The 13,383-nt window shown below is 36.7% G+C and overlaps 1 protein-coding gene across 1 annotated transcript; it reads left to right on the top strand.

The window, feature by feature from the left end:
* Positions 1–691: 691 nt before the first annotated feature.
* Positions 692–12,794, top strand: LOC139134290 (apicoplast pyruvate carrier 1-like). Its single transcript, XM_070701182.1, has 12 exons — positions 692–1,031; positions 2,470–2,577; positions 4,032–4,099; positions 4,531–4,652; positions 4,990–5,116; positions 6,088–6,224; positions 6,569–6,689; positions 7,760–7,966; positions 8,626–8,748; positions 8,984–9,138; positions 9,984–10,138; positions 11,460–12,794. Exons 1-12 carry the CDS (start codon positions 839–841, stop codon positions 11,513–11,515), a joined length of 1,572 nt encoding a protein of 523 aa, XP_070557283.1. The 5' UTR covers positions 692–838; the 3' UTR covers positions 11,516–12,794.
* Positions 12,795–13,383: the final 589 nt, after the last annotated feature.

Here is a 13,383-nt window from a genome sequence, read left to right as displayed (position 1 = left end):
TAACTTGGAACAGTCCGGAAAGCCTACATTACCTAAAAACTGACAACAACCAGACAGCGTATAAATTTTACTGAATGTATTTGTCAATATACCTCAGAGGTCTGATGGAATTTTGTGCTTTATATTTTAATGTACGGCTCAATGTTTAATAATTCATAAAAGATACAAATGAGCTTATATGTAAGCCATGCCATCAAACGTTTGAAATAGTAAGGTCATAGAACAGTGTGAGTACTGGCAAAGTTACATCGGATTTCGTTCACTCATTCTTGAGATAAAGCTAACTGCATATATTCATTAATTAGGCAAATGACCTTTAATTGCAAAAGAACAATAAGTCTCTATTCTAGCGGGGCTCAATTATAGGCATAGGTTATCGGTATTTGGACACGGATGTCTGATAATTGACGCAACACGATCTCAAACACAAAGTGCATAGCCAAATTTCCTTCCCACAGTGAAATTGACTCGACTTGCATTGAACATAGACGTGCTACAAAGTGACAGCATGTATAATTCAACGTTCAGTAGGGTGTACACCTGGCCTAAGTTGAAAGGCACCTTTTGACAAGCTTTCGGCTTGGAGGCAAACTTTGACCGGAGGTGTGCCCGTAAACATCTATGTTTGGCCAGTACATGGCATGCTGGGATTTTTGAGTAATATAATAGATTAAATAAACTACAGTCAGTGACTGATGATATTTGTCTTGCTGTACACGTGTGTGGTTGAACCAGGTACCTTTGTCCCTATTATCGATCGCTGACTCAACAACCGCCGACGAGTGTAAACGCTACAAATAAAGCAAAAACGTTCTGGCAAAAACTATTCCGATCTGAAATGGCTGGAACCAATACTGGTGACATAATGGGATTAACACCTTTTCAGTCCAATGGAGACACCAACTGTGTTTGCATGCCTTTGGAGAGATGGATCAAAAATTTCTCCACGAATGCAGATAGCAAACGGTTAATCGAGGATGACACAGATAGAAATCAGCAACAGAGAAGAGCGCTGCTTCTTCATTCAGCAGGTGAGAATATACAAACATTATGAATTCATTAGACAAAACTACCACACCTAAAAGTACAATAGAGCCGACGCCGTCAAACATTGCTTCTAAACTCGAATAAACATTATCTACCCATTCTTCTCCCTATAATTTTTCATGACAATAAAACGAATTGTATATGTTGATGAGTTTGTCTCCCCTCTTCGTTTATGGCTTTTAAGAGAACAATGCTACCTTAATCATGTTTTCAGAACCATGTACATGTAACAACATGAAAATGAAACGGCAGACTAAAACAAGCTGTAAAAGGCCTTGTGACTACGGAAATCAATTAGACACAATACGTTACCAAGTTATAGAAAATTGTTCAGCAGCAGGTCTCTTTAGAACATAATTAGAACCAGATATGAACTAAAAATGCTCACGTATTTCATCATATATTGCAGTTGTCTGTGAATTTACACTTTTACCACATGTTTTCAACTTCATTGAAAGGGTTGTGATCAACATCATGAACAATTTTCAACACACATTGATTCCAAAAGGTCATTAAGTGTATAAATATACAATTAGCTGAAATAAAAATACTTAATTTCTTTCACTGCTGTCTTTGCATCACCACTTTATATAGCAAGTTTAATTGCCTTTGGTCAAGTCCTTCAAGCTATGTATGCAAAACTGTAAAAGATATATACAAATTATAAATTAGCTAACATAAACTGCAAAATATCTTTCACTCATACAACATAATTGTCTCATCAATATATATGGCAAGTTTCATAATTTTTCCCTGTTTGGGAATGTTAGTTAAATATGCAAAATTGTTACTTGCTAATATAAAACTGCCAAACAATTTTCATTAACATTTTACCATATTTCTTCAATGTACATATCAGGTTACATCAACTTTGATGAATTCAATCAATTTATATAATCCGTCATTAGAAACGTTCGTTAAATATAAAAATTAGTAATAAAATGATTTACAAAATCCAAATTGACCTTTGGTAATATTATATCATATTATCTGCAATATACATGGTACGTTTCGTCAACTTTGGTCACCTCAATCCAGATATATATCTATAATAGTGAAAGTTTGTAAAATACGTAAATTAGTAATTAGCTACAATGAAAATGCCAGATGACTTCAATAATATTACATCGTATTACATACATCTTCAATGTACATAGCACGTCTTGTCAACTGTGATTAAATAAATCAAGATATATATATCTAATTAGGAAAGTTCGTTGAATATCAGAATTAGTAATTAAATGTTCTTAAATATCTTAACCGACTTTCTTCAATGTAAGGAGTAAGTTTTGTCAATTTTCATCAAATCAATCAAGATATATATAACTAATTAGGACAGTTCGTTATATAGAATTCGACGAGTAACGTGATATATTTGCTGGGATCGCAGTTGTTCATACATCTTTTCCTCTCCTGTATCAGCGACAAACATGTCTAATATTGGTCTGAGGCGCAGAAAATGGCGAGGAATGGTCGCTGTTGCTGGTGGAATATTGATCCATCTCACTCTTGGTACAACGTACACTTTTGGTAGGTACATTATTTTGTCTTTCTGATAAGTGTTCGAGAGAGTCAACGTTTAATGTGTACTAAACTGATGAATTATGTTTACTGAAACTCGTGCGATACCAATAAAATTATTTATGACACACAGAAGAATAGCGATCATCAACTCAATAAATAACGGACGTATATATGCAGCAACCCTGCGATGAAATATCTGTTTGCCGTTTATATATACATGCCTCTGTGATGTACTTAAAGAGACACAGTCACTATCTTTTAAACTTTATGCAATTTTAAGAACACATTAAATGCTTAGGTATAAGCCATCAGTTTACCAAATAATGTTGATGAATTACTTGAAAAATATTCAAAAATACCTCCATATGCTTTACCACAGACAAATTGAGAAACAGACTATAAACGCGGCATGCCTTTCGTTCCATGGTCGTCTCGGTAGACTATGGCCTTTTTATATGAAAATGAGCTTCAAAGGTGTTAAACTTTTTGGAGACTCTGGTTGTGGTTGATAATTGCACGAGATTATGCGAAAATTACGACGAGATGGCATCGTGCTGCCAGTCGCGTAGCAACCATAGTTACTTTGTGAGCTCTCAGAGCAGAAACACTGCTTCACGCCAATAAAAACATAACACGCCAGCAGTTTCATAAACATGTCCTTCCTTGACATACGTGTAAAAGAGGGTATGACTGACCGTAAACCATTGAGTAAACCAGACAGTATCGATAAAAGACTTTCGAATTTGGTTCAAACACATACACTCATTATATATTCATAAAAATATGAGAGGAATATTTAAAATGGTAAAACTCCCTTTCCTGAAGCTCAAAACACTCCCGTTTTTGCCAGCACGCCAATTCCGCTCAGCACCACACGACAACAACAACACAAACGAAAATACTTTCACTTAACAATTGAGGAAAATCCGAAAATTACCTAAGGATGCATGGTCGGCACTCTTCAGAAAAGCGAGGCTAGAGCTACCTGAGGCGAGGCGAACATGGATGACATACGTAACCGCTTCACGCCTTGAACAATACCCGTTGCTAGTCTGTTTCTCTTTGTCTGTGGCTTTACGCAGGCAGTGTGTTTTGTTTTGACCTCTAGACGACGTGAACTAAGTTCCATTCCAGTGGGATTACTGAGAGACAAAGATTGCTAAATTGTATGAAAGCCGCTGTCATTGTTTATTTGAACGGCGCCACACAATAATTTTTTTTTTACAAATACCAGCAGTCATGCTTTGATCGTTATCAAATTGGGGCCAATTTGACCCGAGGTTTTTCTATATTGTGTACGCAATCGGAATGGAAATTGTCCACGGTCGACCGTTTTTAGACACCCTTCGTTAAGTCTAACAACATCAGTAATTTGTCATTTGCAATAAAATTAGTGAAACAGTCAAAAGATACTGACTTTGTCCTTTTAAATAAGCTTTGTTTTCTTCTGGTCTGTATAGGTAATCTATCTCCATACTTAGTCTCATATATTAGGGAACGGAGCAAACCATCCAATCTTACATACGAGGTGAGACACAAGTTTGTGCATTTTTACATTTCAGAAGTAAAATGTTTCTGTCTCAAAGGTGAGGAAAGTGCCATGCTTTGTACTGCTTTTTTTGCATTTGAAATCAAATGTTTTAAATCAACATTTGTAAATTACATTACAATTGGACACATCCACCTCGGTTCATTTTTACACTTGGACTGAGCAAGTTAAAAACGGTGTTTAATTTGAATAAACACACCTCACTGATTGCTTACTTTAAGAGTGTTCCAGAGTTGAAGACCTGGAGTTTTAACATCTGCGGAATAGAAGAAAGTGGCCAAATTCTTTAATATTTGTAAGGAATTACTCATACGTAAAAGTTATCTAACAAAGCTATAACATTGAATGAGTATTCGAGGTATTTCAATAAAATTGCCGGCTAATTTCGCCATTTTCTGACAAACTTTCAGATGGCAACATGGATATTTGCGACAGCTCACATCATGCAGGGAAGCTTTATGTATTTTGGCGGTCTACTGGATAAGAAGTTAGGAGCACGCGTGACTGTACTCATCGGTAGTATCATTCAAAGGTGAAAAAGTCCTGCACTTTTATCCTTGCTATGAAAAAAATACAGTGTGACAATGAGGATAACCCTGATTGCTTTGAATACGATTCTTTTAAAAAGAAACTTAACCCTCATAGGAGGGTAGAAAAACCCAAGAGTACGCAGTAATCGGAATAACAACGTCGTTGGGATATTTTGATATGCTAGCAGATTAGGATAATTATTTCTGAACCTCTGCAAATGTGTTGAGATCTTACAGCAAAGACATCATAACGACTATTATTTGCTTACTAGATCAGTACCAACATCCTCTGTTTGTCGCATTAACGACAAAGCATTGCTCTTATTTCTATAATTGCAGTGCTGGTGTCCTCTTGACCTATTTCAGCATCAAGTTTTCATTTTACCTGGTCATTGTCACATACGGAGTAATGTTTGGGTTAGGTATCGCTTTGGCTTATGGAGCAGCAATCACTTGCGGAATGAGGGTAAGAGATGTAGGCGATTAGTGGTTATACATACGTCTGGAGCAAGATCCAGAAAACACACTTTAAATATTAGGTGATTGAGGTTTAGGAACTGCGGTCACTTTTACTGCGAAGAAACCCCACTCAAGAAGGGAAATAAATTAACAAGAACACAACGTCGAAAAAACTGAGTACAATGAAAGTTCACTCTTTCAGCCTCTTTTTGTAGCGTGCAGGCAAAACCAAACAAAACACTTTAGCGATACAGGCGTTTGTCTCTCCCCTACGAAGGTAGGAACACAAAGGCAAGGATCCCCCAAAAATCTCAATCACTTTCAGGTTATTAAGGTAAAGACGTTCGGATCTTGCTATCAGCAGACTAGGTACTGGCTACCAAGTAGTGAGGGCCTGGTTCGTTTCTTAAGCCGGGGGGTTGGGGGTTGGAATATTTTTTTGCCGACATCGAAAAATGGCTGACTCCCATTTTAACGATATATATATATATATATATATATATATATATATATATATATATATATATATATATATATATATATATATATATATTTTTGCCGACATCGAAAAATGGCTGACTCCCATTTTAACGATATATAATATATATATATATATATATATATATATATATATATATATATATATATATAAACACAAATTACTTCCAAGTACAAAGTAATTATATTCGTTACTTAAGTTTCATGCATCCGCAATATTCAGACGGAACTGAAATTATCCATAGCTCCACACTCTCATTTATGGTTGGGACGTACCATTCTATTTCTAGGTTAAGTTATAATATTTGCTTTGGTAGCGACATGTTCAAACCCTCTCGGGCGTTTGTTTAACAGCGTAGATTTTGTCATTATTATCATTACGTATGTACGCATAAACATACATACATACATACATACATACATACATACATACATACATACATACATACATACATTTAATCCTATTTGTCATTGTTACAGTGGTTTCCCAAACACAAGGGCATTGTTAGTGGTTTAGTAGTAGCTGGGTTCGGTGGCGGCGCCTTTATATTCAGCCTAGTGCAGACTGCATATATAAATCCTGCAAATATCTCACCAACAGAGACGCCCTCAGGAAAGTGAGTATTCAAGCCACTTTCGTCCTCTCAATCTGTCCTCGCTTCAACCTAGGATGTTGATAAAGGAATCATATTGTGCACTATCGGAAATATTTTCTAGAAATCCAAAATTTGTTATCTCAGATAAAGCAATCATCATCAGAACCAAGAGCTCAGACACATATTGCAAAAGTTTTATGCAGAAGTTTTGTCAAAACGGAATCCGCAAATCGTAACAATAAAAAAGGGTAAAACAAGAATTTTAGGCAGTGCGCATGTCAAAAGAAATGACACTGAAACTATTACAGAAAAGCAATTCTGTTAAAAGGCAATAATAACCTACATGTAACCTACTTCTCGAACAGATATTTCGACCAAAAGGAAATATTAGATAGAACACCGACATGTTTTTTGTTACTTGGCGGTTGCTACATAGTTCTCCAACTAATTGGGACGCTGTTCGTGGTCGACCCTCCGGACAAGGAAGTAAGCATAGTTTTCTGTACTTGTCGTTCTGTTAGTCTAGTATCAACGAAAAATTCAACTCCTTAACAACAATACGATATTTGTTATGCTTTTCATCAACTTAAATTGCAGCTTCGCATGCTTGTGGGGGTGGTCCCCCTGTTGAAAAAAATATTAAAGAACAACGCACTAAGTTACGGGTTGATTACAATGTTTTCGATATTGCCGCTTGTTAAAATGGCGGCCGATCTGTCACAAGAATACCCACTTAGCAAGTCTAATGCGCAATAAAAGGCCAATTAATCTGCTGATTATTGAACAGGAATTAGGCCCCTACACAATGTATTATAATAACCTTTGATCATGATTTCCTTGAATAGGGCTCGGCTATTGTTATCACTCGAGCGTACTTGAGAACACTTATCCGTATGTCTGTCAATATAATACGCCCACACTACAGGCCTCCTTATTAGCTGGGTAGTCTGCTAAGTCGATCAATTTTCGAATCGATCTTACTCGATTACTCTATTTTACTGTTTTATGATCTTGGGTCTTACAGAGGCGTTTACAAAGTAAAGGGCCGCTTCCATGTAACTCCGATTGCAGTAGAGAAAGCTTGTGTTTATAAAAAAATATGTTTATCAACAAAACACCCGCGCATGCGCAGCGAGACGACATCTGCACCTTAAAGCTATAGGAAATTGCATGTAAAGGAATTTGGGCTTTATCTCCTCAAATAATTTGTCGGCAACAGATTAGGCGACATTATGGGCCTTTGATGTTGCACGAAAGGAGATTGTTATATAAAGGGCGGAGATAAATTACGCAGTACACAATTATTTGAAGATGAACTGTCCTTGATAAATTCCTATAACATTATTAAAAACATATAAACTAGTGGGAAATTCAAACATTAGTTGCAAGAAACAGGTGCTTAATCTAATTTTTCAACAATTATTATTTATTTGCAGCATGTCTGAAGTACTCGTAGATTGTTTCGTGGAATCTTTATACTTTGATTTTCGTACTTTCAAATAATAGGCGTATATAATGCTTAAGTACAAAAACAAATATCTCCCCTTCACCTCTAGGTAGTTTTCTTATTACGTTCCAAAATTTCATCTCAGCAAAGCGAGAATCAATCTGAAAGATTATTCCCTCTACCCGATGAGGAAAGAGAAGAAATTGACAGTAATTTGAAAACGAGCGCGGTTGTTCGAACCAGGGCATTCTGGACAATGTGGTTCACGTATGTTCTCAACATAGAAACCCAAGTGTTGGTGTCCTCTTTGTACAAGGTAAGGTTTCACTAGCGTTTTATGTAAAGCTTTTCTTTGCCCGTATGCCTGTTTACTTGAAAGTAAAAGAACATCCTTACACGCTTTCGTCTAAAAGCCTACTAAGCATAGAAGACTTCCATCTCTTATTTTCCATCAATCCTTAATTACCACCAAACATCTGTGCTTCCATACCAATCTACTCTAATTCCGTCATTAATTTCACATTTTTGTATGGTCACTATTTCAATATTGTTGTCTATTTGGGATCATATGTGACATAACGTAATCCTTATCTATATTTGTATTCTTTCTTGCATTGTACTAAAGACCACGAAAGTGGTTTCAAAAACAACAATGAGAACAACATATATTCATTATCCTTCAATATCATTCGGTAACAAACAAAGCAAATAGGACTCAAGTTCGCTGTGATCGACGAACGAAATCATCTGAAACACTGTAAAGGTTTTCTCATGGCTATGTTGTGAGAGTCTCGACAGCATTAGTATTGTCACTGGATTTTTACCTGCCAGATTAGGTGTTTAGTGAAGTCTAAAGCAAGTTTAAACTGCAGCTTGATAAACCTTCGTCAATGGCGTTAGTCGGGCGATAATCACATTTATAGGGCGGTTGCCTTGAGTGTCTTTTGACCTACCAGAGATTCTATTTTATTTCAGGTTTTTGGGCAGAACTTCATCCATGATGATCACTTCTTATCTCTGGTTGGTTCTTTTGCATCGGTTTTCAACTGTCTTGGTCGTGTTTTTTGGGGATACCTTGGTGACAGATTTTCCTTCCGTGTAAGTACGAGATCGAACGTCTGTCCTTCTCTGACATTTTAAGTAAATTCTTAGAGCTTTTCATTCGATAAGACAACAGTGGTAGCATGAGAGAGAGAGAGAGAGAGAGAGAGAGAGAGAGAGAGAGAGAGAGAGAGAGAGAGAGAGAGAGAGAGAGTAATTAGATTCTATAATAATTGTTCTCGAATTAGTGATATGTAATACAAATAATTGATAATTATTTCTTTGGCCACAGAATGCAATGCTAGGTTTATGTACGTTCAGTGTTGCGTTCATGGTAACATTTATAGCCGCTGAAGAAGCTGGAAAAGCAATGTTTGCTATATGGGTGTGTGCCATATTCTTCACATTTTCTGGAAATTTTGCACTTTTTCCGATGGCAACGGCAAGGTATGTGACTTGTGACATGTCTTCTATACATTGAAGCATTTATACGCAATAATTAGTTAAGTATATCGAAAGGAACAGCACCTTTTAATGCAATCACTGCCATTGGAGTTAACACAAACTTATGTGTTCCATTCAGACAGTCTGTCTGGGGGAGTCAAAATCAGATGCACTCATTTTAAGATTTTACACTCTGTATATATAGAGCAATATATAATAAGCAAGAAAAGTCATATTTCGTATGTAAGTTACGATGACACTAGTTTTTCCGTTGGTTATTGTGTAGTTATGACAAATATTTTGTCTAAACAAGACAGTTGTATATGGACCAGTGTTAGCCATCGTAATGTCATCTGAATCTTGAGAGGGAGGGTGTCAATCGTAAACTCTAAATTACAACTCTTAGTAAACCTCAGCCTGGTTTTGCTTTTCTGACAGTCAAGTGGCCACGGGTGTACTTAAAGACTAATCAGAGGGAGGCAGTGACATAAATATCATTCATAAAGTGTCTCCCTCTTCTTTCCAAGGAACGATGATCACTTAGACGAATTTCCCAAGACAACGACGATTCGACGATTGCACGTTTCCCAGTACAGCAAATGGAAAGTGTAGTAGTCAGGCTGTATTCAAAGGGACTTTAGTTCGTTTGCACTGTAACACGCTCAGTGCCGACAATGTATGCATAGACAGTTTATATGTGTCGGGTTTATTTGCCTAAACTGATAGATTGACTTTACAAAAAACGCCGGACGGGTGAATTGTTCATATAGGAAAACTTATTTTGCATTTCAACGCCTACCTAATCTTTACACATAGAGAATAGAATGCATGTCTCCATTTCATTGCAGGTCCTTTGGTGAAGAAAACGCCGGGCCAAATTATGGCATTTTGTTTACTGCAGTAACGGTATCGTCAGTATCAGGAACATTATTTGCTTACACACTGTCTGAACGCATCGGATGGATTGGTCTTTTTTATTTTTGTGCAGGATGTTCACTTGCTGGTAAGTATGATTGGAAACAACATTAGTCCTTGTGCAAGATTAAGTTGCACCGTGATAAAGGCATGAGCTATTTCAATACGACTATATTTATGAAAAATAGGCAATTGGCGGGTATTCTTTAAAAAATGCTTCTAGAAAGATTCTGATTAGTGGAACTCGACAAGCATCCTGCAGTGGCTGATGCAGTTCGACTAATACTTGAATTACGTAATTGTGGATAACCAGTAATTTCCGATCAATTTTGACGAGGAATTATATATTTTGCTTGAACAGACGACAATTAGATATTATTCCCTAATATTTTTCTTCGTTCAGCGAAGGAAAATACGAGTGACGTAATGACCGTGTCACCACTCGTCTTCGACTCGTGGTGACACGGTCATTACGTCACGAGTATTTTCCGAGCTGAATGAAGAAAAATATTAGGGAATAATATACTTATCACATGTACAAGCCAATAATTCGTTATTTTTGCAAAATAAAATAAGTTTTCCATGACGATTCCACGTTTAAACTTTTTAACTACTTTAGGAATAAATATCAGTACGCCGTGCACAAGTTGTCAATCATTTCCAGTCGTCCGTCGTGTGCATTTGCGCTCACGTTCGTTCATGTGTGGAGCAAATGACAGCTCTCGGTCTGCATGTAGGCTACCTTCCGCAAAGTTATACTCTATTTCAAAGATAGCATAGTCCTAGAAATTTATCACAGACGAAGATACGCTATTTTTCGGGAACAAATATCGACTGAATCTCGACGGCGCGAACACTGTAAACGTCGCGCCTGACCCTGTTTGCAATGCGTGCGGAACCCACGGTATACGCGACCAGCTTCGAGTTCGTTGTTTCCGCAAATTATTCACGTAATTCCTTCGGAATATACAAGCGGTACACTCTTGTGTTTACATTGTTCGGATTAGTAATGTCGTAGTCCGTGAAAATATCGATTTCATTACATGACTTTTGATCGTGGGAGCAACTGCATCGGCCACCATGTTGTTTGTTTACATATTTACGAGCACACCGAAGATTGACAAAAAAGGTCCGACGCACCGAAATTGATGACATAGACGCAGGTTGTCGTGACGTAGAACGACCAGAGAATAAATCCCGTATTTTTTTGTTCGGAGACGACAAACTCGGCTTATGCATGTGATAATATCAGATATCTACGTGCATAGATTTTATATAACGTGCAAACACTTTTTCAAAAAGTTGGCAAACTGGCATGTAACTGCCTGACATTGACTTTTTTACACTTTTGAATATCGAACTCATTATAGAACGAAATGGCTACAATGCTGAACTTACTTTTTATGCAGGTGGTATAACGACCTTTACCTTCAATGTGAAGACATCAAAAGGAAGAGGTATATAAGAAGAGCATCGCCCCAAGACACGTAGTTTAAGCTTTTGGAAATTGGATCAGCGATGCCCCAAGCGTGGATTTGACCTTATGACTTATATCATATCATATGCCCCAGACTGTATGGTGTCTCTTCTGACGTTGAACATAAATTATTAGCCCTCATGATGTTTTAAGTCATAACCGCTTAACATGTAATGCTGAACCTAACTTATTTCAAGGCGGTGACCCTAGTATTAAAACGAAACAACATTTTCCTATGTGCTGTGATGGGTGTGATCCCAATACACTTAGGCTCATGAAGTGTAGATAAATTCGAAGAAAACGAAATTCAGGACAGTGCTTGTATTTTGTTTTGTTACACAGAGTATGGGAATATTTGTTAAATATAACGTGCAAAACAAAGTATATTTTGAGCTGCATTCTTGTACGATGTTTTCCATAGTCCGTCGATCAAATGGTGTACATGTATAGTGAGTTTGTGGAAATACTGATAACTTATCAGCTAAATATCACTTTATTTCGAAGCCAAATTGTAATATATACCAGATAAGTTACTAACACTTGACTGTAGAGAAATATTAACTGTGGATAGTATAATTTTTAAAAATTAAAATTACATCACCTTGCCGATCGCGGCGAAATCTTTTACTTGCTGTGTTGTCCCTTGCAAAGTCTCGTTAGCCGTATTTTTGTGCGAGTCATGGAAGTGATTTTAAAATTTCAATAAAGTCCGATATACAATGTACTTATTTCCACTACTAAGTATGGGACAACGGATTCCTTTAAACTACCAACCTTAACTACCAACCGTAATCAGCTGTTGTAAACAATGGTGTTATGACTGCGCTCAGTTTAGCGTAATAATACAGAAACATGTAGCCCCAAAACATTGGGTAAGTAAAACTTATTCCGTTTATTCTAAGTGAGTAACATTATAATACTAAGATCATGGGCAAATTATAAACCGGTTATCACAAGTTACCATCGCTTTGTTTAGTCGCATTACCACTTGTGGTGATGTGAGTTGTATTGTGCATCCTAGCTCATGGCAATACGATTAAACAAAGTGGTGATAATGTAGGATGACCTCATAACATTGCCTATACAGATGGATTATTTATTTCAGTCGACATATAAAGCTTCTTAATTGATATATTTCTTAAGCCTAGTACATATTTTGGAGTTTTGGTCTGTAGATAATATACTTGAATTTAAACTACCCATTTACCAGTGAATGGGCTATTTTGAAAGTTCTTTTGCTATGAATAAACCTCTCTAACTAGCCAGTACTTTGCGGGCAGTCTGGATGTCAGTTTGACCATCCTGCTTTGAGAAAGATTAAAAGACTCAGATCAGCAACTTCGTTAGGCTTACAGGCAAAAAACAATTGGGGACCATTTTTGTTTTGCACTTTTTTATTTTGCCTATAAAGGTCTTAAGGTTGTTTTTGATCACACACTGTCTTCAACTTGCTTTCCTAAATCCCACAGAAGCTTTTAAGTAGACAGTTTGGCCCCTCCCTTTAGCTGCAGTAGGCATTTTCCTTCTCTTTTTACAAAAAAATAATTCTCTTGTCAAACCAAGAAGGAAACTATAACTTGGCAAAATGTTACTTTCGAATTACAGTCCTTAATGGCAGATAACACAAAGTAGTATATACATCCATCGATATCACACATAAGATTCCGTTTGCAATGATGCTTTCAAGCTACTTGCGAGAACACATACAAATAAAGTTGCAAGGATATACAGAAACAATCAAATTGATTGAAATTAAATTAAATGTATTTTTGACAGAAAGGGGAAAAAAGCATGGACATGCATGGCAAATATTTAACAATTCGTTGAGCAAGCCCTGGAGAATTCTATACACTAAA

The sequence above is a fragment of the Ptychodera flava genome, chromosome 6 (genome assembly GCF_041260155.1).
Source record: "Ptychodera flava strain L36383 chromosome 6, AS_Pfla_20210202, whole genome shotgun sequence".
Lineage (NCBI taxonomy): Eukaryota > Metazoa > Hemichordata > Enteropneusta > Ptychoderidae > Ptychodera > Ptychodera flava.
This window is presented reverse-complemented; position numbering and strand designations above follow the sequence as displayed.

Excerpts from the sequence above, each read along its gene's own strand:
- LOC139134290 (XM_070701182.1), top strand. The coding sequence starts at position 839 with ATGGCTGGAACCAATACTGGTGACATAATGGGATTAACACCTTTTCAG. Across the intron at positions 7,967-8,625 it reads TGGTGTCCTCTTTGTACAAG|GTTTTTGGGCAGAACTTCAT; the intron begins GTAAGGTTTCAC and ends ATTTTATTTCAG. Across the intron at positions 10,139-11,459 it reads TGCAGGATGTTCACTTGCTG|GTGGTATAACGACCTTTACC; the intron begins GTAAGTATGATT and ends CTTTTTATGCAG.